The sequence below is a fragment of the Phalaenopsis equestris genome, unplaced genomic scaffold (genome assembly GCF_001263595.1).
Source record: "Phalaenopsis equestris unplaced genomic scaffold, ASM126359v1 Scaffold000804, whole genome shotgun sequence".
In the NCBI taxonomy this organism is placed as follows: Eukaryota; Viridiplantae; Streptophyta; class Magnoliopsida; order Asparagales; family Orchidaceae; genus Phalaenopsis; species Phalaenopsis equestris.
In genome coordinates this window covers 93,788-119,596 of record NW_018165244.1, presented here as the reverse complement: position 1 = coordinate 119,596, position 25,809 = coordinate 93,788, and the positions used below count along the sequence as shown (strand labels likewise).

The following is a 25,809-nucleotide window of genomic DNA, read 5'->3' as shown; positions in this document are numbered from 1 at the left end:
AGAGACTTCATCTGATGAACTACGTCTCCATATGTTATTTTTTAGTATAAGATGAGATACATTTGTAGGCATGTCATCGTATTGTGGGTGGGTACGATCCCCCGTTCGTAACATCCTTACTAGTAAGTTCATACTGACAGATGTTTCCTTAGCTCTTAGCAGCATTTCATCATGTGTTGGTGAAAAGTCTGGACTAGCTTTGACGGGAGAGTGAAGGTACTATCTTTTTGTGGAGGTGGTAGTGTAACTCATCTTAGATCCCAAACGCAGCTTGTTGGGTACCTGGGCTGAAACAACTGGAGTCTGTCAGTCCCCCAAACAGAACTTTGCAGGGACCCTGGGTGTATCATCCTTTTAATACTTGCAACATGGGTTTTCTTCCTTGAAAATTTCTCCTCTTACTTTACGAGAGACTGCACACCCCAACTTGTGCAAGATCTGGGTGATTGAGCATTTCTCCTTTCAGAAAAGTGTCTCAAACAAGGAGTGAATCTATGAGAAAAATTAACTCTTCTCCTTTTCTTTTTGTCGGAGAAAAGATCAAGGTGGACTGTTAGCAATCTTAAGAACAATTTCATTGTCGCGAGGAGCGGACAATGGGTAGAACATTCTTCTTTCTAAAAGGAAACAATCCTAAGGAAGTTCCTTTTCCTTAAGCTCATCAACCTTAATTTTGTCAATTTTGTTCTTTTTCTTCTTTATGGTAGAACGACTTCTATTCCTCTGCTAAGTGCGGGTCAGTGGCACAGTCTTAGAGCTGGACCCAATCTCGAATAAATATGGTGGTGGAACAAATTCCATCTCCATGAAACCTTCTTTCCTTTACGGTCAATCTCTTCCTTAGTCTCAATGATAAAACAAACCATAATGGACATTAAAGTCCTTCTAACCGTGGAAACTTTCTCGGATAGAGTTTACTTAAGTAAATGAAACTCCTGGTGGGATTTTATATTGAACTCAATTGATGGTTCTATAACCTCCGAGGTAGTTTTCTTCATCACAATGTGAGGCAGATTTCCAAGCACTGCTTCAATTTCATCAAATCCAAACCCAAATTTGATCAACGATCCTTGGTAGTGAGAAGCCTTGTCAGCTGGCAAGTTGAGTCCTCCAATAAAATAAAATACTAACTTCGGGGCATCCATCATTTTGATTCTATAATTTTGAATAAGTTTAAAATGTCATCCTTATTTTTCTTTCAGGACCCTACCCATTATGTAAACTAGAGATTTTTTTTAAGTTTTAATTGTAACCGACATAAGTCTTAGGAAAAGTTGGTTTTGATTTTATTTTATTTTGTTGAAAGTTTTAATGTTGAGTTTTTAATAATGTCATTTTATTTTTTTGTTTTTGGGATTTAGAATTTTAAGATTCATTAATTATGAATGATTCTAGAACTGGGGACATGTCGGCTTTATCTTGCCCAATAATAAAATGAGAAAAATATACTAAAGAGAAGAGGATAATTAGCCGAAACAAGGCATATCACGAGAACAACTTTATTAATCAAAGATGGGAAGAGAGGATGTCCCCGCAGAGTCGCCAAACTCTTGGTGTCGCCCGTCGCGTGTCATCGGTCTTCATTTCGTTGATTGCTTGATATCATCATTATCGTTGAGAGTCGTTGGTTTTTTTCTATTATGTTTTCCTTTCCTCTAAATAGTTCACCATCTCAAATCATGTAGATGAACTAAGAGATGAGAAATCGGAGGACTAGGTTAGGTAGTGATGGGAACAAAAAAAAAAGAGATGTACGAAAGCCTTTGTAAGGTAAATTTTCTCATTGATTGATCCAAGGCATAAATCCAAAGTGAGATCACTTTGCTATGCATTAAAGGCACAAACGTAAGAAACCCTATGAAAGCTAATTACCAGAGAACTGATGTTGATGCACATATTCTAACGTTCACATCATCTTATAGTGATAAGTCTCTATATTTAATTACATCTAAAGTAGTCAAGACTATTCAAGAAAACTCTCAATTGAGATTAGTTTGTTCACACAAAGTCTAATGTCGTTGTCAAGAAAAGGAATGTCAAAGTACTATCCTAAATGTAACAGATTTATAAGGATTCTGAACTATCCTATAGTTTTGTTTTGTCGTTAATGATTTGGTTGAAGTTCATTCTTTTTCTATAAGTTTTAAATGTTCATTCTTATAAAATAGAGTTAACGCACTCTAATAACAAGCAAAGTAAATCTAGGGTGAAGTCCGCCCTTTTCCTCTAGCAATCCTGTAAAACAAATTTAGCAAAAAATTATGTTTTAGTTTGTTTGTTAATTTTAAAATTTTTAATTTTTTCGTTATTTAGACAACCTAGTCAAGATGTCCATGGCTTCGTCATCTGGGGGTCGTCGGGCACCTTGGTCTACCTAGTTTGAGAGGTGGTCAGGCCTACTATGACCGGAAGATTCTTGTTAGTAACCACGGGTTAATTTGTCCAAGAGATCTTCGTAGATTCAGGTATTTTGGGTTCAAGTTGTGTTCAATGAATTTTGTTCATTATTGTTTCATTTAAGTTTTAATGTCTTTTTTGGATTTTAGGGGTTGAAAATTTTAGGTTGCTTAAAACTTTTTAGTTAGATAATCTTTCTTATTATGTTACTATTTTTTTTATTTTTTTGGGATGACACGGTCAAGGTCCCATGGTTTCGTCATCTCAGGGTCATTGGGGTTTGTGGTTTGATCAGTCATAAGTGATAGGAAGAAATACAAGGAGTGAATCTATGAGAAAAATTAACTCTTCTCCTTTTCTTTTTGTCGGAGAAAAGATCAAGGTGGACTGTTAGCAATCTTAAGAACAATTTCATTGTCGCGAGGAGCGGACAATGGGTAGAACATTCTTCTTTCTAAAAGGAAACAATCCTAAGGAAGTTCCTTTTCCTTAAGCTCATCAACCTTAATTTTGTCAATTTTGTTCTTTTTCTTCTTTATGGTAGAACGACTTCTATTCCTCTGCTAAGTGCGGGTCAGTGGCACAGTCTTAGAGCTGGACCCAATCTCGAATAAATATGGTGGTGGAACAAATTCCATCTCCATGAAACCTTCTTTCCTTTACGGTCAATCTCTTCCTTAGTCTCAATGATAAAACAAACCATAATGGACATTAAAGTCCTTCTAACCGTGGAAACTTTCTCGGATAGAGTTTACTTAAGTAAATGAAACTCCTGGTGGGATTTTATATTGAACTCAATTGATGGTTCTATAACCTCCGAGGTAGTTTTCTTCATCACAATGTGAGGCAGATTTCCAAGCACTGCTTCAATTTCATCAAATCCAAACCCAAATTTGATCAACGATCCTTGGTAGTGAGAAGCCTTGTCAGCTGGCAAGTTGAGTCCTCCAATAAAATAAAATACTAACTTCGGGGCATCCATCATTTTGATTCTATAATTTTGAATAAGTTTAAAATGTCATCCTTATTTTTCTTTCAGGACCCTACCCATTATGTAAACTAGAGATTTTTTTTAAGTTTTAATTGTAACCGACATAAGTCTTAGGAAAAGTTGGTTTTGATTTTATTTTATTTTGTTGAAAGTTTTAATGTTGAGTTTTTAATAATGTCATTTTATTTTTTTGTTTTTGGGATTTAGAATTTTAAGATTCATTAATTATGAATGATTCTAGAACTGGGGACATGTCGGCTTTATCTTGCCCAATAATAAAATGAGAAAAATATACTAAAGAGAAGAGGATAATTAGCCGAAACAAGGCATATCACGAGAACAACTTTATTAATCAAAGATGGGAAGAGAGGATGTCCCCGCAGAGTCGCCAAACTCTTGGTGTCGCCCGTCGCGTGTCATCGGTCTTCATTTCGTTGATTGCTTGATATCATCATTATCGTTGAGAGTCGTTGGTTTTTTTCTATTATGTTTTCCTTTCCTCTAAATAGTTCACCATCTCAAATCATGTAGATGAACTAAGAGATGAGAAATCGGAGGACTAGGTTAGGTAGTGATGGGAACAAAAAAAAAAGAGATGTACGAAAGCCTTTGTAAGGTAAATTTTCTCATTGATTGATCCAAGGCATAAATCCAAAGTGAGATCACTTTGCTATGCATTAAAGGCACAAACGTAAGAAACCCTATGAAAGCTAATTACCAGAGAACTGATGTTGATGCACATATTCTAACGTTCACATCATCTTATAGTGATAAGTCTCTATATTTAATTACATCTAAAGTAGTCAAGACTATTCAAGAAAACTCTCAATTGAGATTAGTTTGTTCACACAAAGTCTAATGTCGTTGTCAAGAAAAGGAATGTCAAAGTACTATCCTAAATGTAACAGATTTATAAGGATTCTGAACTATCCTATAGTTTTGTTTTGTCGTTAATGATTTGGTTGAAGTTCATTCTTTTTCTATAAGTTTTAAATGTTCATTCTTATAAAATAGAGTTAACGCACTCTAATAACAAGCAAAGTAAATCTAGGGTGAAGTCCGCCCTTTTCCTCTAGCAATCCTGTAAAACAAATTTAGCAAAAAATTATGTTTTAGTTTGTTTGTTAATTTTAAAATTTTTAATTTTTTCGTTATTTAGACAACCTAGTCAAGATGTCCATGGCTTCGTCATCTGGGGGTCGTCGGGCACCTTGGTCTACCTAGTTTGAGAGGTGGTCAGGCCTACTATGACCGGAAGATTCTTGTTAGTAACCACGGGTTAATTTGTCCAAGAGATCTTCGTAGATTCAGGTATTTTGGGTTCAAGTTGTGTTCAATGAATTTTGTTCATTATTGTTTCATTTAAGTTTTAATGTCTTTTTTGGATTTTAGGGGTTGAAAATTTTAGGTTGCTTAAAACTTTTTAGTTAGATAATCTTTCTTATTATGTTACTATTTTTTTTATTTTTTTGGGATGACACGGTCAAGGTCCCATGGTTTCGTCATCTCAGGGTCATTGGGGTTTGTGGTTTGATCAGTCATAAGTGATAGGAAGAAATTTTTTTTAGCAACCATGGGTTACCTCCTCCAAAATAGCTTCTCAAACTTAATTTCATTTTTTATGTTCGAGTTATAATATATTTTAGAGTAAATTTTATGTCATGTCATTTAGGTTGATTTGGTACTTTTGCCCAAATTGTGTTAACTCAAGTTAAGTTAGGTTGACCCAGTAGTTTAGTTGGCTTAGGCTAACCTGAGTTAGGTCAGGTTGACCCAGTGGTTCAGTTAAATCGAGTTAACCTTAGTTAGATTGGGTTGACCTACAGGTTCAATTGAATTGGGACCTTAGTTAGATTGGGTTGACCTACAGGTTCAATTGAATTGGGTTAACTCGTGTAAGGTCGGGTTGGTGCAGTTGAATTAGGTTAACCCAAGTTAGGTTGGGTTTAACCCAATGGTTCAATTTAATTGGGTTTATCAGAGTTAGGTCAGGTTGACACTGTGATTTAGTTAAATTGGGTTAACCTGAGTTAGGTTGGGTTGACCTATTGGTTCAATTGAATTGGGTTAACCTAAGTTAGGTTAGGTTAGGTTGACCCAGTGGTTCAGTTGAATTGGGTTAACCTGAGTTAGGACGGGTTGACCTTGTGGTTCAGTTGAATTGAGTTAACTCGAGTTACGTTTATTGACCCAGTGGTTTAGTCTTTAGACTAGGACCAGATTAGGCTTAGAACTATTAGAGTTTTAAGGGAACCAGGTCTATGTTAGACCTATATTAGGTCTAGATTAAACCTAAAGGGATTCAGTTTGAAATAAGTGTAAGTTTGGTTAGACTTAGGTCAGGTTTATGTTAGGCTAGATCTAAAAGGGTGCAATTTGAACTAAGTTTAAGTATAAGTTAGGTTAGACTTAGGTTAGCTCTAGGATGGGCTAGACCTAAGGATAGGTTCAATTTAGTTTTAAATCTATTGTGGTTTAAACCTAAGATTGAAGTTAGGCCTAATTTTGATTGGACCTAGGATTCAAGGTGTCATCATATTATAGATAGGTAAAAGGACCTAAGTCATCTTTTGATCTTCACTTATCGTCTTAGGGAGCCCTCTTCTACTGGAAATGATTTTTGAATTTGCTACAAATTAAGTCAGTCAATCATCAAAATATATGTGTCAATCAAGTAGTATAGGGAAACAAGTCCGCCTATCAATCCCATGAGGATAGTATAAAAATATTCCTAATAGACAAAGTTATAGTTTACTAAACCGCTAAATCCAGTTAGAAAAAATTCCAAAATCCTAATGTAGAAAGAAGAAAGAAAACTAAATTTTGTGAAGTTTTTTAGATATGGAAGGTTCATACTCTTATGACACCGGTCAAACAGTTTCTCAAAACACACACTATTATTGAAAACTAGGGACAGACGTTTCTCCTTAGCATTTTCCTTGGTCATAAGAATAATTAAAAACCATATACAGTTTAATTTTTGTTAACCGTACAATGTTTCCCAAAATTCTTTAGATCCCCTTTTCTAGGTTGCAAAACCTTAATGATAATATTCCAATTTCATCTGGCTTCTGTGGTTAAATTATTTTTCAATCTTGGTGATGTGAAGAAGTTCTAGATCACAAGTGGTTTTAACATTCTATCATGTCCAAACCAAAGTAAATTAATGCCAGAAAGTCAATACATCAACATACCCAATTCATGCATTTAAAAGACATCGACGGAACCAAAATCCATAGAATAAAAAAAATGTGAAAATCATATGCCTTACATCGTAGGATCAAAAAACAAATTCAATCACAATACGTGAAAAAAGAAAGTGAATATTTTTATTGTAGGCATAGTAAAGATACAATTTCACGATGTCCATAACACTCACCCAGATCGAATTAGTCCTTAGCAATACATTGTGGTCCTCTGTGTTTAATAGAAGCTCTCACAAATCTCCTTTCATATAAGAAAATCACCTCACCTCTTGAACTCTCAAGAACTCCGGAAAAAAACTCAACAAACAAGCATGAAATGAGAAAAGAAAACTATCCTAGGAGTTCTCTCCTTCAAGGAAGAAGAAAAGAATCTAAAAGCTTACTCAAACCCTCAAATATGCTTAGAGAGCCTCCAAAGTTTGCCTTCAGATGTCTCAAGTCATGCCCTTGCACCCCTTATATAGAAGAGGGCCCAAAAAGGAATGAAATTCTTTCTAACATCAATTTTGACCATTTGATGGCGTGACTACGCCCAAAACTGGCATGGTTAAACTAGATCTAGTGTAGTCATACCCACATATGGCATGGTTATTGAAAACTTGGCATAGTCACACCTAGTTCTAGCGTGGTTACACCGATCCTGACACATTTTGTTATTTAACATTGTTTTGCTCACTTGATACCTATAGCCTGAAAAACATCACAAATAACCTTTCGCAAGCATAAAATCATGATGAATGATAATGAAAACATTGTATCCAATGAAATAGTATCACAAGAATTTCCCTTGTATCAACTCCCCCAAACTTATTGATTACTTGCAATCAAGTAATCTCTCATCTCAATAAGGACTAAAATGATATTTGGAGTTCTCATGCGGCTTTCTGAATCTTAAATTTGAATAAATAAGTGTTATAAAGGATATGCAACTCTCATTCAACTATATAATTTTTATTAATTTCCAATAATCTAGTCTTTTCTTTTATTCACTTCTTCTTAAACCTAAGCAAATCTCAAAATGCTTAATATAGTGCAATTGAAATAATATCATTTTAAAAAGATATCCTTATATTGGTTAAGGTTCAACTAACCAATCCACTCTTTTCTGGATATAACATCTTAATGAATTCATTAAGAATATTTTTAGGTATTATTACTTAGGAAATAACTTAAAAACCTATTTTTTTTATTTTTACACTCACCTCAATCATCTTCTTGGGGGAGTTGACCATTTGTTTGGACTTTTATTTTAAGTTAGGCTCTTCATCACTCTTTATTGTTTAATTTTCTTTTTAATTTTCAATTTTACTAAAATTACTATATCTGGTGGAACATATTTTCCTTACAAATTTTGAATGTCCGATTACCACTAAATGATAATTATCAAATTCTTCTTAATTTGAATTTTAATATAGTATACTCTATTACAAAATTTAAAACTTATTTAAATTGGTTGGATTGAAAATAAAAACTTTTAAAATATCTCTAGTTGACTACTAATATTTTACTTACACCTTTTTAATTATTTTGAGACAACTTCAGATTTAGATGGAAGTTGTCAAAATGTTGTTGGCACTATTTTGGGTGTGAAGTTGCCCATTGGAATTAACCACCGGAATTGAAATCCTGTCGCTAGCTTTGGAAGGAAATCTTATATATATATTAGAAAAATATGAAATCAAACTGACCTCATATCTTTCATAGTTTAAATGAAAGTGCACTATACCTCAAACCTTATATCTATCACGGAGGATAAACACAAGACTTAAGGATGATGCTTGATCAAATAAACTAAGAAATATATGACGTTTGTTTGGTATGTAAAACCAATTTTTTTGCCAACAAGTTTCCCCTATTTAATACAAAGAATTAAATAGGATTTATATTAAGCTAGGCTCAGAAAAGCTTCTTATAAGGGCAAGCCCCTATCATTAATTACATCATAGATAACCGAATTCACCTAAGAAAACTCTCAATAAAAATCAAGGAATAAAATCAAGGAATATTATTTTATTTTCAAAGAGGTCAAAAGAATAGGACTTTTCAATGAGATCAGACAAAGAGGTGTGAAAGGGGAATTGCTTAAATTTGGAACATTTTGTTATATAATCCAAAGGGGGAAGAACTAGGGGATGTCATAGATCCGGAGGAGAACCCCAGTGACTTCACAGTCTATCCTATTGTTTGGCTTCAATTTTGAGAAGAAATTATTTAAGTGTTTCATCCTGCCAGTTTTATTAATTTAGGGCTTACATTTATGTGAAACGATCACATAAATAGCCTAAAAGATGTGAGGATTTAGGTCGTGAAAAATGACAACCTCAAAATCCTAAGAAGATTTAGGGCTTATATTGTACAGCAGAGCTATACAAAGGCCTAAAGATGAGTTGAAGATTTATGTTGCATAAACAAACAACCTCAAAATCCTATAGCTTGTTGTTTAATTCTAAGAGAAGATATGTTGTTGTAGATCCTCCTGCTGTTGAAGATGGTAGTGTTGCCCACAATGTTGGCTTTGAGCTCCTCGTCGTGTCGAGTTTAAGTTTTCTAATGTATCAATTTAAGATGTCAAATCAGTTGTCCCTATGGTTATGGTAAATATTATGGCGGCATATTAAAGTTGATTAGAGAGACACTGATTAGGATCTTACGATTCCCTCATTCCGATACCACTATTTTCTATTAGATTCACTTCGTCAAAATGAATATACTAAACTCAACTTAATGATTTCCTTACTTTCATTTAGATAGTAGGAAGTCTCGTCAGCAATCGTAGGTTACCTCCTCCGAGGGATTCTTATGTTGTTTTGTGATGTTTGTGATTAAATTTAAAGTTGTCTTATATTTTGAATGTTGTTGTGGTAAATTTTTTTATCTTGGTTGGTTTTAGTTTTGGTTTTGGTTTCACGACTATCCTACTTTTGGCTATCCTAATAGTTTTAGTTTTCATGTAGGGTGATATCATTATTTAACATGCAAGTTTTATAAGCATAAAGATACAATGCGGAAAATATAAGAAAAGACGGTACTGCAAATTATAAAAGCGTACCTGTACCTGACGCGAGTCTTCTCGTTTCACCACCTGAAAGGTCAGTACTTGCAAGATATATAGATAATGTTGCAGGAAAGTTTAAGTAGCAAGAGTAGATGAAGGTTTAGCTACCAAACCCCAGGCTATGATTTTGTTGGATCTTGGAAGATCCTAATGGATAATTTTAGAACAAAATATGACAAGTTCAATTTGCCCTTCAGAATGTCCAAAAAATTTCAAAATGCTCGAGGCATGACCCAAGACCATTTTGAAGATCTATTGAAATATTCCGAGTTCATTTTTAGACTTATCATATTGTTCCATTAATCATCTGAGGTTGAAGTGTGACTACCCATTGCTCAGTAAAACTTAACAATTTAATTATCCTAAGGATAGGATACTCAATTAATCAATTGATGTTTCATTTAAAAGTTATGTGAGTGGGTGCCCCAAAGGCAAATTTAGGTCATTTAAAGATTATGGTGCCCACAATTAAGGTCAGGCTTATAGTGTTTAAAGATGTTAATCACCAATTATATTATTTTCTAAATCCAATCAATTAAGTTTAGACATTGAGCCTAGACCACTGCCAAGACTTTAACAATCATGATAGGTGAAATGGTGGTCATCAAAGTTTTGATTCTAAATAATGTGCATTTTAATCAAATAATCAAATCATCATCAACTTTGGGCTTAAGAGAAGTAAATCATCATATTTCTAGCTTAGCCCCTTACTTAAGAATCATTTGGTTTTGATTAACTTCCAAATCATGAAATTAGGAAGTTTATAATCTTGTTAACATTGTGCAAAGGTGGTGAGTGGGTTTCTACCTTTTAATCCCATTGTGTTTCAATCATCCAAACATATTGATTAAGATAACAATTATCCATTTTACCTTGGTTAATCCTAAATGTTGATTAAGGCACCAAAGTCTAAAATTATCACTTTGCCCTTGGGGATCTTCACCTCATAACTCATTAAACACAACTCAAATGACTTTGAGGGTTTAAAGTGTCTATATCCATAAGGTAATTAAGGTATCAGAGGAGAATATGTGAATTTTTAAAATTTAATTTAATTTAGATAATTATTTAGAAAATAGGATTTTAGAAAATAGAGATAATTATTTAGAAAATAGGATTTTCAAAAGTTAATTTATCTAACTTTCCAAAATAAAGTTTGTATTTATGGAAAAAATATTGGAGGTTTCCTATGGTCAGAGAAATACCTAGTCAAGATTTCATGATTTTTTGAATTTATTTATTATTGTTATTATTTAATTTTTAACCAATTTAAATTATTAAATTAAACATAAAAGAATATTTTTAATTACAAAAATCATTTTTATATTTTAATAGACTTCTTAAAGTTCAAGAAAATCAGAGAATCAAATTTTATATTTTTTTATTTTTAATTTACTTAATGTAATTATTTTAGTGAGAAAATAGATAAAATTCCTTTTAAGCCTAAAAAAATTCATTGTTTTACTTAGAAAAATTAGGGAAAATGTCTTAATGAATTTTAAGTGACCAGGGAGCAATTAGGTACATTTTGAACCATTTTTGATATTTTTGAAAATTTTGATTATTTTAATTATTTTTAATTTAAAGTACCTTTTAAAAATGAAATATTCTCACAAAAATATATTTTATTTTTATTAAATGTCCTAGATCACAAGGAACTCAAGAAAACTAAGTTTCATAATTTTTCTAAGTTTATTTAATTTAATATAATTTCTTATACAAAAATACAAAGTTTCCTTAGAAAATTCATTTTAATACTTGAACTTAATCAATTAATTTTCAAATTTTTACAGTAAATAAAAATGATTTTTATGAACAGTGTAGGATTGATTTTGTCAATTTTTGATAATTATTTAATTTACATGAATTAATATAAGATATTTACATTTAATTAATTATAGAAATTCACAAGATAGTTCAAAACATCATGATTTTTTTTCTAGGCTTCTCTGACCACAAAAAAACCTAACAAAATTATTTCCATAATTTTTAAAGTGATATTTTGATTTATATAATTAAAATAAGACAAAATGGCCACTTTAGCTTGAAAATTAGGGCTAGAAGCATAGAGATGCCCTTTGACCTTGGAAAAATTAGAATACATGCCTCTAGGATGGGGAATGAACCCTCAACAGTTCAAGCCATGGTGAGCCTTCTTTAGTTATGGAGAATTAAAATACCACAAAGGGTATTTAATTCATTAAAAATCAAGGAATACAAAAATAATTTTTATTTTTATTTCACATTATTCTTCTCTATTCATTGAGCAAGAGGGTGTTTTTATTTCATTTTTATGATTTTTCTATGCAAAGTTATGAATTTTCAAAGATTAGGCATTAAAATAAATAAAAAATCCCCTTATTTATCTACTTATCCACGCGGCGCCAACTCATCCTCATCCGCTCCAAAGTCTCCACATGGCGCTCAGCCATTCAACGCCACCAGCCACGTAGTCGCCTCGTCAGCCCGCTGTTCACGCACCATATCCTTGTTTGGCTTCATCAGGACGGTCCAATGAATAAACGCGTGATCGGATGACATCCCTTCATCGTCCCCAAGTGACCTAAGCCATAAGCCGTTCACACTGAAAACTTAAGATCTTCGTCCAGAATCAACCAAATCTCATGGGGTTTGTTTTTAAATCTTCATCTACTCAAGATAAATACATTTAATCTATATGGTTAAGAGGCCATAAAATCAAGTCATTACAAATGGAGAATCAAAATAAGCTCGGGACAACCTCAACTTAGGGTTAGAGTTCAATACCTTTGTCTGGGAGGGGAGGCCTCAATTAGATGATTATGGTAGCTTCAGTTGGACCCAACGAACCTCCAGATGAAGTTTCAAGCCCTGGTGAATTTTTTAGGTATGAATTCGATTAAGGTGGATTTCATGTGTTAGTCTAGAGCTATCCTAGAGGCTATTTCAGAGGGGGTTTGATGGGGAATCAACTCCTCTTGCTCTAGGGATGGTGTGTGCACAATTAATTTGAGTTTTGTGGACTGTGGAGAGATGTCCTGGTTTGAGCTGAAACTTTGAGCTCAAAATTTGGCTCCCACAGTGGGAATCAAAGGTGGAAGATGGTTGGCTTGAGCTTAGGGATGCTTGGAGAGTCTCGGTGAGATTTTGATAGAGTTTTCCCAAGAATTTCTTCACACTCCTCCCTTTAGCCATGGAGGAGCTAATTAAATAGAGGAGCTTAGAGGGAAGCTCAGGGCCAATTGATGGGTGCAAAGAGTTGCTTAGGTGGAGGGCTGAGGAGCTCTAAAGATCCATTGGGATGAGGTGGCTTCCATGGTTGAAATTGGGTTTGATTTAGGGGTTGTGGCTCTCAGTTTTGGCATTTTTCGACCACTAGGACAACCGGCAGGGTCAGAGGTGGTGGCCAGATGGTCAGGTGAGCCAGGGGGAGACTAAATGGAGGGTTAATTATGATTAACCTTAATTATGATTAACCTTCAAGGGAAAGTGATGATGGGGGAGATATTTTGGTTAAGGCCCATAAATGGGATAAGATCCATTAATTTAGGGACTCAATGGTCCATAGCTCATTTTGGTTGGTTTAGGTGGGTCTATCCTGGTCCATAGGGTGCACTTGGTGGCTGTTGTGTCCTCAATTTGGTGGCTTAGGCATGGCTAAGTCAATTTTGGTGCATGGGTCCAATTTAGGTCAAAAAGGCTAAAAGTTGGGTTTGGGTTAGGCTAGCCATAACTTTGAGCTCAACTGATTGATCAAAATTGTGTAGATGATTGTAATAAAGATTTTTGGTGAAGGATTAAAGTAATTTTAAGGTCAATTGAAAGATCAATTTGAAGGATTTTGGGATTTTGGTCAATTTGGACATGTTGGACTAGACTTGGGTCTAGGTTGGGCTAAAGTTAGGCTAAGTCCAAATTGATGATTGAAAATGATCTATAGGAATATCATAAAGATTTTTCAACATAAATTGGGTGTCAATTTTGGGGTTAGGACATTCAATTTGGTAGAATTTGGAGACAACCAATTTGAGACAGATTTGGGGATTTTTAGATTTGGGTCAAAATTGAGTGCTATTGAGGCTTTACCAAGGCCAATTGAAGGTAAAATTTGATGTTAATGATTGTTATTAAGAATTTAGGATTCAAATTGAGGAAAATTAAGTAGGCTATGGGGTTCAATTAGATGAGATTAGCTCATAGGACCAAAATTGGGGGTTTGACGTAGATCAAAATTGAGCTCAAAGCATGGGCTAATTAGGCATAAATTTGCTTTATAATGGTTATGTGAAAGATGAATTTGAGTTTATAATTGAAATTGAGGGGAATTGGGCTCAAATTGATGGACATTTGAAGTGCATTTGGGAAAATTTGGCCTTTAAAAAATTGGGCCTTTAAAGAGGCCTTTAAAGACAAATTGGGGGTTTTGGTCAAAATGGTCAAATTGGCCAAATTGTGTCCAATTGGAGGGTCCAAATTGGTTTTGGAGACATTTGGAGTGATTGTGGATGTTTTTGAAAAGTTTGGGGTGTCAAAGGTATTTTTGTAATTTTGGTAAATTTGGAGGTATTTTGGTAAACTTAGAATTTTTGGGTGGATTTGGGTAATTGGGTATTTTGAAATGTTTGAAATAACTTTTGAATAAATCTGGATATTTTGGGTGAAATTGAGAATTTTTGCCAAATTTAGGGTTTCAAGGGCATTTAGGTAATTTGGGTGGATTTGGGGGCAAAAGGCGAAGTTAAAAATTTTGGTAGAATTGGGGTACCAACCACCATATATGAGCTATGGACCAAAGAAGTCCCCATTCGGGTCCTCTATGTACTGGTCTTAGCTAAACCCTATACTAGGGCTAATAGGTCTAGGGGACCATCTACATGAGTCTCCCAAAGGAATAAGGGATCAGAGTCAACAATTTTGGGTTTAAGGTTGTGAGTGGATGTAAGTGATAGTGAGTGCAAGTGAGTGAACTAGCTCCAGACCAACACTTAGAGTCAACCTTAAGGTCAAATATCCCTATGGTAACTCTCCTTGAGCTCCCCTGTAGTGACCCCACCTACTAAGTGCAAAAGGGTAGGACAAATATGTGGAAGTTTAAGTTGAGCAAGGAAGAGTTTAGAGTTTCTAATGGTGAGGGTTCTTTTCTTTTTTTCTAGGAATAGTCAATAGGAAATTCCTATGGCTAGACCCTAGGCTACTAAAGAGGGAAAACTAAACCTCAACCAAAAGTGAGGTCAACAAATGCGTGACTTAATTCAAATAGGGTCATCATATGATCTCATTAAATTATCAGGATTCCACACACGAGTTCTCTACTTTAAATCGACTCAACTATGAGAATTACTTTAAGGTACTTATACATATATCACTACCTCCCCCAAACTTTTTTTCTATCTTATGCATGCCAGAAGAAAATTTGCTGGAAAAGACAAGAGCATGGCATGTAATAACATGAAATTGATGCAAGACTTTTTAATATAGTAATACATCATCATATAAAGATCACCAATGCAGAACAATAAACTTAGGTAAGAAATCCATCATGCTCATATGACTCTTGCTTAAGTAAAGAAACAAAAAATAATTAAAAAATTCTAATAAAATTTTAAAATAAATTTCAAACCAAATGCAAAAAGTAAAAAAAAAAAAAGAAAACCTCGAATTATCAGGTAACATTTGGGCTGCCTCCAAAGATAATGCTTGATTTAACATCCTCAACCTGACAATTCTTTTTTTTTTTTTCAACCTAAAATTCTTACTCATGGATCAAAATACCCTTTTTGTAATCGCCGATATATCACTCAGTCATTTATTGGTCCAAGAGTTCTTATTAAATCCTCAAATTTTAGTTTTTCTTACAATTCTTTTCCCTCAGATCGACAATAGTCTTCTAGAGTGTATGTTAAGGGTTTATTCAAATTATTATTCCTAATGATATTTTTTAAATACAAAATTCTCCAAATTAATTTTCCTATTTTTAAATTAATTTTTTCCTCACAAGTTTAAAGAAGTGTCTCCTTAGGAGTTAAATTAGGGTTTTCTAAATTTTGGGTTGAGTTCTTTCTAGATTTTTTCAAGTTTAGGATTTAACTCTACTGGGTTACTCTCTTGCAAAGGGCTATCTTCAAACTCCTTCCATTAGGACACTTCTATGGGTGGTTTTATAGGGTCAAATATCTCCCTAACAATGCTAGTGTTTTCCATAAAATGAAGAGAAAATTCTTCCTTGGTCATTGTCCAACAGAAATCATCCAACTTTACTTGTTGTTTAGGGACCAACTCTTTAGATTCAATTTCATGGCTATCCACTACCCCTGACAACCTTTGGGGTTCTAGGCTAACTAACTATCTTATCTAATTTTCTATGTTTCTTAATGCTGTCATTTAACTTTGTAATTAATTTAGTAGATTTGTTTTCAATTCATCCAAATACCCATTTTCTTAAGAGTAATCACAATCCTGATTATTCCAACATTCTACAGGATTAGCTTAGGTGCTCCACCATTGCTGATTTTCTACAATTGGGTCATTATTATTTGAATTGAATTTTGGGTAAGTTGACCAGCTTGGGTTAGAGGTGTTGGAATATTGGTCATCAAATCTTGTTTCTATGGTAGGTTGTTCAAAACTCATGTGAATGCTAGCCATCAATGGGTTGACATACTCCAGAAAAGGTATAAACAAGTTTTCTGAGAGTTTGCACTGCAAAAGTTTTGAAACATTATTTATTTTATTTTTTATAAAATAAATAAAAATAAGAACAAATAAAAAATAAAAATAATAAAATTTTCAAGCTTAGATGTTGAGAATTACAACTAAAATTCTCCTAAAGATAGAAAATTATGATGAATATCCCCGAAAATGGTGCCAGAAACTTGATGCCTGAAATTATTTTGAAGCAAGTCGATTAATCTCGCAAGTATACGTGTTGATCAAGTAATATACAAAAATGAGTATGTATATCAATCCTACAAGGATAAATTCAAAATATTCCTAACAGGAGAAGTTATAGTTTACTAAACTGCCAAGTTTTGTTTGAGGATCAAATATAAAATTCGAAAAGACCTAAATTCTAATATAGAAAGGAAAAATCAAATTAAGTTTTTTGAATTTTTCCAAGTATGGAAGGTTCAAACTCTTATAACCCGATCAAATAGTTTCTCGCAGTTTTCCTATGAAACCCACACTATTATTGACAACTAGGAACAAAAGTTTCTCCTTAGCCTTATCCTAGATTATAAAAATAACCAGACCTTATACAATTATTTTTTTGCTTAACCATACAAAGTTTTCTAGGATTTTTTAGATCCCCTTATCTAGGTTTCAAAACTCTAATGATAGATGCTTATTTCACTAGATTTTTGTGGTTAAATTATATTTTCTTCTAGGAGACTGGTAGAAGTCCTAGATCATAAGTGATTTTAACATTTTATCTTGTCTGGATTGAAGTAAATTAATTTTGAAAAGTCAACAGACCAACATACCAAATTCATGCACAGAAAAAAACATCGAGGGAACAAAAATTCATGGATTGAAATAAGAAGAAAATCATACGATTTACATCACAAGAGCATGAAACGTAGTCAATCATATTGCATTATAAAAGAAATAGTGAAAATTTCATTTTACGCATAATAAAGAAGACAATGCAAGTTTTATTGTAGGCATAATAAAGATTATAGTGCAAGTAGTCCATAACACTTACCTAGGGCCATTCAGTCCTTTACAATTCACCACACTCATCTATATTTAATACAAGCTCTGTGTTGACCTCACTTTTGGTTGAGGTTTAGTTTTTCTGCTTTAGTAGCCTAAGGTCTAGCTATAGGACTTTTCTATTGACTATTCCTAGAAAACTAGAAAAGGAACCCTCACCATTAGAATTCCAAACTCTTCTCTACTCAACTTGAAATTCCACATATTGGTCATAACCTCCAGCACCTGGTAGGTGGAGGGTCATTATGGGGGAACTCAAGATGAGTCACCCTTAGAACTGCTGGACTTTAGGGTTGACCCTAGGTGTTGTTCTAGGGCTTAAGGTACATACTTGCACTCACAATCACTCACTACCGTAAACCTAGAACTCTAGGCTTTGGTCTCTTGATACTTTTGGGAGACTCATGTAGGTGGGTCCCCTAAACCCATTAGCCCTAGGCTAGGGTTTGGCTAATATCACTACATAGAGGACCCACAATGGGGTTTCCATTGGTCCATGGCTTATTGATGGTGGTTGGCACTCCAACTCTGCCGAGAAACCTAACCTAGCCTTTTGCCCCTAAACTCCCCCAAATTACCTGGATACCTTTGGGACCTCAAATTTGGCCAAAATTTTCAAATTTACCCAAAATACCCAAATTGGTTCAAAAAATCATTTCAAACACCTTGAAAACACCCAAGCTACCCAAAATCACCAAAATTTGCCAAATTACCAAAATACCCCTCCTTAGCCCAAAATCCAAAAAATTCCAAAAAATTGCAAAAATTCCCAAAACCTCCCAAATACTTCTAATTTCATTTTTCTCAACTACCACATGACCCAATTTGGTCAATTTGACCACCTTTGACAAAAACCCCCAAATTGCCCTTTAAAGGCCCATTTTTTTCCCAAATCTACCTCAAATGTCTATCTAATTGGTCTCAATTTCCCCCAATTTCAATTCTAAACCCAAGTTCACCCTTGATATGACCAACTTAGACCAAATCCAAGCCCAAATGGTCCATGATTTGAACCTAATTTTGAACTAAACCAAAGATCCAATTTTGGCCCTATGACTTGGTTCCACCAAATTGAACCCATGACCTACTCCATTTGCCACAATTTGTGTTGAAAAATCTTCATAACATTCCTACACATCAAATTTAACCTTCAATTGGCCTTAGTGAAGCCCCAATTTCATTTAATTTCAACTTAAGTCCAAAAATCCCCAATTTTGTACCAAATTAGCCATGTCCCCAAACTTCACCAAATTGAGGGCCATAAACCCAAAATTTCCACTCCATGTCTTCATGAAAAATCTTCACAACATCTCACTTGATCATGTGGACCATTCAATTTGGACTTAGCCCAAGGCTAGCTCAACATAGACCCATGTCTAACCCAACATGCCCAAATTGACCAAATTTAAAAAATCCCTCAAATTGACTCACCAATTGAACTCAAAATCACTTCAACCCTTCACCAAAAGTATTCATAACAATCATCTACACAATGTTGCTCAATCAATTGGGCCAATTGACATGGCTAGCCTAGCCTAAACTCAATTTTTGATCACCTGAACTCACTTGGACCCTTTCACCAAAAAATGACTTAACCATGTCTAAGCCACCAAAGTAATCCTAAAGTCCTAAAGTCATCAAATTAATGACTCCATAGCCATTAGTTGGACCCTAGTGACCAGCCTAAACCCCATGAAACCACCTAAGCTATTTAGTTGAATGGGGCTATTTAGTTGGTTGGGTCAATCTTGCTCTTATAGAACATCAATACCAGGATCTCAAACCTCTTTAAGGAATCAACTTAGGTTTTTTGCTGAAAGAATGAATTCTATGGCTGTCGAGGTGCCTCTATATGCTTGAATCAATACTGATAGATCGATGCCGAGCCAAGACTATCAAAGTATTGGGAGTTTGCTTATTTTTCCAGGGCTAGGGGACTCTTCGATCATCAAGCCTTCCTCTTTGGGATGCTACATTTTTTATTAAGCTAGTGCCTCTAGATTATATCCAGAATTTGGTCGTTCAGCTTCTGAATCTACTGGTTCACAAACTTTATTGTGCACTCTTTATTACAGATGTTTCTATTACGGGCTACTCTTCTTCTGTATTGTATGATCCACACTTAGCGCACCATTTTAGGATGTTGAATTCTGATATGTCCGTTAATCATACCATAAAGAATATAGCCTAAGAAAGGGGGGGGAGAGAGAGAGAGAGAGAGAGAGAGAGAGAGAGAGAGAGAGAGAGAGAGAGAGAGAGAGAGAGAGAGAGAGAGAGAGAGAGAGAGAGAGAGAGAGAGAGAGAGAGAGAGAGAGAGAGAGAGAGAAAAGAGTGAATAATAGATTAACAATAAACTGTATCTATCATGCTGACCTTTTCCGACCTTTTTTAATAAAATCGAATGTATCTGACATCTTTTGTACATGAAATGATCTGCTTGATTATAAGGGAGAGAGAGTGAAATATGGTGATATTACTTTTTTGTTTCCACTGTAATCATGTGTGTTATATTTAAAAACTTCAAGGTGAAATTTAACCTAGATAGACCTATTTTTATTAATTAAAACCATGAAATCACCCTCATTTGCTAACTTATAGTTGCTTTTGGAGACAAAATCACAACCCTCGACATCCCCCATCTGACCCACAACCCTCAAAAACCCTTTTTTGCCCTCCCTCTTTAAGCTAGCAAAATCAATCTTCTGCCACCTCAGGTTCACATGGCTCCTTCTTCTCACCAATAATTCTATCTCTTCAAACTATACCCACTTCCTTACTCACCACCCCTTTCCATTTCAAAACCATAAAAAACATAAAACTAAAATAAAAAAATAAAACTTCTGGCTTTCAATCAATCTCACCAACAAAAAAAATCCACCCCACCCCTCTATATAAGTCCCCCAACTCTCTCTCCTAACTCGCATTCCCCTGCTTTAGCTTCCCTCCCTCAAGCTACTTATCACTAAAAAATCAGCCGCTACTTCATCAAAACTCCCTCCTTTTCTCACCTATGGCCACTTCCACGAACATCTCTACCGCGTCCGCCGCTCTCTTCCTCATCTCCCTCCTCCTCTTCTTCTCAACAATCAGCTCTTGCGGCACTTGCCCGACTCCAAACCCACCAACACCACCAACACCAACAACCCCATGCTTGAGTCCGCCCACCGCCCCCAAATGCCCGCATGACGTTCTGAAACTTGGAGCTTGCGCCAACGTGCTGGGGCTCATCAATCTTAATCTTGGCAAGCCACCAATGGTCCCTTGCTGCACTCTGCTCCAAGGTTTGGCTAACTTGGAGGCTGCCGTTTGCCTTTGCACTGCTCTTAAAGCTAATGTGCTTGGAATCCAACTCAATATCCCAATAAAACTTACTTTGCTCCTAGACTACTGTGGAAAGAACGTCCCCTCTGGATTCCAGTGCGCTTGAATGATTTTGGTTTTGGCTCTAGTTTTCTTATAAATGTTTTTGTTGTTTTTGGTGCTGTTAGTGAGCTTGCAAAGTCCTGTCGTACGTGAATAAGCTCATTGCATCCAGAACTTAATTTTCATTGTTGTTTGCTTTTTTCTTTTCTCTTCTCAAATTCCCTTTTATTATCTCTGTTCAATGGGAGCAACTGAACCTCACAGGTCGATGTGAGTGACTTGATTCAGATTTGTTCTGCCAAATGAATTGTGGTGCGAAGTATTTTTTTTTTAATAGAATAAAGAGGTTATTATTTAGGTGATTATTTTTAAAATAAAATACTAGAATTATTATTTTAATTTATAGTAATCTTATTTATAATTTCTACTAAAAATAAAATAACATTTAATGATGAATAATAAAATTTTTCATTGATTCATCTTATATATATATATATATAGAGAGAGAGAGAGAGAGAGAGAGAGAGAGAGAGAGAGAGAGAGAGAGAGAGAGAGAGAGAGAGAGAGAGAGAGAGAGAAGTGTGGTATGCTCAATGGTGAAAATATTACATATTTTATAGGTACGTGCGAATAATGATAGGTGGGGTGGTCATATTTCTATAATTTCACTTATATGTAACATGATTTTTTATTACTCTTGTTCACTTATATGTATAAAAAATGTAATATTTTCTCTTTGACCGAAAATGCACGAGATAGGATTATATGATGACACATCAAATGTAGAGATATTGGCATACCAGCAAGTAAATAAGTATTAATACAGAAGAGAAGTAGCTGCGACACTAACTAAACATGGCAACGATTCATGAATCAATTCACTCAATTTTACGGTCAACAGTGAAGTCAACTAGCTTCCAAAATTATTCACCTGAAGTTGATTCATATGTTTATTTTTTAGCCTTCATAATGCTCACAATCACTTGTATAAACATTGATAAGTGTGCATGATCCATTGTGGTTATTACACAATAAGAACAGGATCAGAGATGAGGATAATTTAAGAAAAATAAATGCATGTTTTTTGTTGTAATAACACATTAATCAATTTGTCACTTGAAAATAACAAAATATTTTATAAGATTTGTAATATATTTATATAAGAGTGTTTAAGATAACATTTTTGTTACAAAATAACACTTAGATTTTTTATTTATCTTAAGGTAAATATTTATTTTTTATGTACTTCTTTTAAGATGTCTTACTATTTCAAGTACTTTTCATATGTTTCAAAAAGTTTGTTGTTCTCCTTTCATTCATGGAATGTCATGTTACATCAATTGTTGCTTCACATGCGCATAAGATCCAAAAAACTATCACATGCTCTATAGTTGATATTTAAAATTGATTAAATAGAACTGTTGCAGAGTGGCATTAATGAGAGGACAAAATTCATGTAGGTCTCAATAAGGACAACAAGGACAAAGTTACAATTAGCCTAATGGGGAATACTTCATGAATCAAATGTTAGAGATTGTCATGACAAGCATTATGACGCACATCATTGATGAGAGGCTTGGCTTGATTTGATACAATGGTAGGTAGTTTGAAGCATGAAGAGCTAAGTGAGAGGGTAAGTAATAGTGAAGTAGGCATCGTAATATCTAACAGTTAGGAAATGATTTCTTTGATTGGTAAGATACTACCATGTAAGCATTAGCATTATATTGTAAGAAGATCTACTAATAGGTATCATGGAGGAGATGTATTATTTTGTAAGTTATGCTCATGCTATTAATGACCAAGCTCATTAGATTCAAAGTTTATTTAGATTTCACTAAGTAATCAGATCATAGACTCCTTATAATTCATTATGTTGAAATTATGTCAATTTAGTGATCTACTATTGACCTAATAGTCCAAATAACCTATTAAAACTTGAATAGATCTATCCATGCTCATTAAGTCCCATTAATGGCCTAATAATTTTTAAGTCATAATCACAATGGATCAAGCACAATTAGTATGGATCCATCTAAATAAATTTAACCTAAGCATATGCTAGGTTAGTTTAGAAAAAATCTAAATGATCCTTATTCTCAATCAAACATAGGTTGACCTAGCATTACGTGCTATAAGCTAGCACAATCTTGGAACTAAAACTACCTTAGCTTGGACATAGCATCCTAAACAACATCAATTTTATTCCTACACTATTTCAATGGTATAATAACTTCCAAGAGGCTTTTTATCTTATTTTAACCATCGTCCCAAAATAATAAGTGGTTCAAGTACCTAAACATTCTAATTAGCTCCATATAGTTTAGTGGCGATCATGAAATTCATAGAAGAAATTTCTCACTTTTGGATGACGTGATGTTAAAATTTCACCTTTGAATGAAGTACACATAAAATTTAATTTTAAGACATTTTAGATGATATAACATGCTTCAGATTATTTTTATTGTCCTCCATAAGCCTTATATGAAAAAAAAAAATCATCATTTTAAATGTAAAATAAAAGCCTTAAGAACATAAGAGAATAGCTGAGCGAAATTCATCATTGGACATAAAATAATTTGTTTTATAAAACTCACAATACATTGAGCAGATTGGACATTATTATAGGCATGCCTTTAGGGCATATGAGTTAAGGAATAATTAGATTGATTTTAGTTTCGCCGGATTGATTAATTAGTGCATTAATATGTTTCTTTGCATGAAAGTACTATCTTATAGGAGTTTATTCCCTAAATTAAAATAATGTATATAACTTATTGTGATTTCTTTCTTGCATACAACCCGAGTGAGGGAGCATATCATATGATTTAAAAATCAAATATAAAGCTAAAACTAAGATGAAAGAGTAAATCTTAGATAAGAGATTAAGACTAATGTAAATAGTAAGGGGCTAACTAAGAAACAAAGGAAAAATCCATCTATAAAATGTTTAAATATAGCTTAAAATTCCCTAATTAAATTACTTTTATGTCACCATAGAACATATTTGTTCAAATATTTATGAAAAAAAGTGGTGCTTGAATAAATTAATTATAAATTTAAATTTTTCTTAAATCCTTCCATTAATGGCCTAACATCTTAGTTTCAATCGACTATTCCCTCTTTTTATTTGAAGTAAAGATAGTTTGAAAATCTTTTAATTGCTATATAGATTGAAGGTTATGTAATTAAATATTTTAATTTTTGAATGATAAAAAGTATTAAGGTTAATTTTTCTCTTATGTGTTAAATGTTTGGTGCCCTAACTTGACTTCTCTTTAATGGATACCTCTTATGTTTTTGCTAATCATCTTAATATAAATTTTAAGTCAGTCATCCTTATCTTAGCCATCAGATATAACCATCAAAGTACTATATATTTTGTAGTGTGAGTATGTTAAAGTAAATAATGAGTGAATTTTAAGCTCAAAATGATAAAAATGTTCGGATTATTATCATTAAAAATTTTTTTTTTTATGCTAGAATTTTTTTTTAAACTTTAGGTGTCATGAAGACTTTAAACTCTAATGTAAGAAAATGATGCAAATAGAGCAAGCATAATTTAAGTGATTAAAAATATTGTTACAAAAATATAATGAAATTACTATAACGTTATTACTATAGTAGAGGTAATGTATTAATGCTAGTATATGCAACATTGTTATTGTAGCAGCTTTGTGGTGCCATTGCAGTAGCCTAGAATAGCGAAGATGGTGTCGTGGGGCTATAAAAGTAGCACTAAAATTCCATGTGAAATGCGTCAATGCTACAAAAGCAACATCAAGGCACTATGAACAGACATAACCAATTTGAAGTAATCTCATAGCAAATTTGGGGTTAGAAGATAAATTTCAAAGCATTTATTATGTGAGGATAGAAGCTAGCATTAAAGATTATTACAGTTAATAGTGAGAGACTAGAGTGAAATTAGAATGTATGAGAGTGTGCAAGTGAGTGAACGTTTGTGCAGAATAAAGTCCAAGGAGATAAGCCTAAATAAAGATTTTTAGAGAAGGATTTGTTCTAGGAGAAATATATAGTTCATTCTTTTGTTTACTTTATTTAATATAATTTCTTCAGTTTTTTTTAATTAAACTTGTATTTTTGCCCAAGCATATTTGTTAACTAAGTTTATACTATGAATTTATGATAAGTTTTATGTGTTTTATGAATAATACAGTGAATTTATGAAATAAAGGTTTCGGACTACCTTGGTTCACTTAATATTCATTTAACAATAATTTGGCCAATCATTTCATAATACCTTGTGTGATCCATAGGCATCAAAAGAGCCATGGTGGAATGGATAGGGTAAATAAAATAAATCATTGATTATATAGGGGTACCATACTTGAAATTTTATATCTTTTTAAGAAATTATCTTAATGGAATTACTTAAATTGATTTGGATAGTAATATACATAGTAAATGTAAGTGATTAGATCTTCTATAATATGTGAAGAAACTAAGAAACAATAAATAATAATTGAATATTATGTACACTACATTTATACTTAGTTTTACTATAGGCAAACTAGTTAGTCACTCAAAAATTATAATAAATATATTGCATAGTGTAGTTTTTTGCTTAGAAATTTATTCCATAAAAATTATTATTTAAATTTGTTGGAATAAATTAAGATTAATAACTTAGTATTTAAGTTAAAATTTTTTTTAACTATTCTTCATAGGAACGGGACTCAATTCCTTATTATATTACTTAAAACGACAAATGCACTTGTGCATACTTCAAAATTATGATAATATTCAGTAATTGTTTTAAGTCAAATTTCTACCTAGAGCCTCCAAGGACCATTATATGGTATTATTCTTAGATCTAGAAGGAGAAATTTTTGTTTGAAAAGTTTTTTTTTTATTATTTAATAAGAGAATCTTTTCTTGTGGTGAATTTGTCTTCAAGCATGCAAGTCATTCTAACACCATTGATTTAATAAATTTTTTTATTAATAATTCAAATACAAATCAAAACCCAGAGCGCGCGCGCGCGCACACACACACACACACAAAAATATAATATCATGAAATTTGAACTATTGAGCAAATATGAATTAATCCAATAATTATATATATATATATCCGCCGCT

General features: G+C 33.5%; 1 protein-coding gene across 1 annotated transcript; it reads left to right on the top strand.

Annotated features, from left to right (window-relative positions):
• Positions 1-20,249: 20,249 nt before the first annotated feature.
• Positions 20,250-21,007, top strand: LOC110031404 (14 kDa proline-rich protein DC2.15-like). Its single transcript, XM_020734580.1, has one exon. It carries the CDS (start codon positions 20,352-20,354, stop codon positions 20,766-20,768), a length of 417 nt encoding a protein of 138 aa, XP_020590239.1. The 5' UTR covers positions 20,250-20,351; the 3' UTR covers positions 20,769-21,007.
• Positions 21,008-25,809: the final 4,802 nt, after the last annotated feature.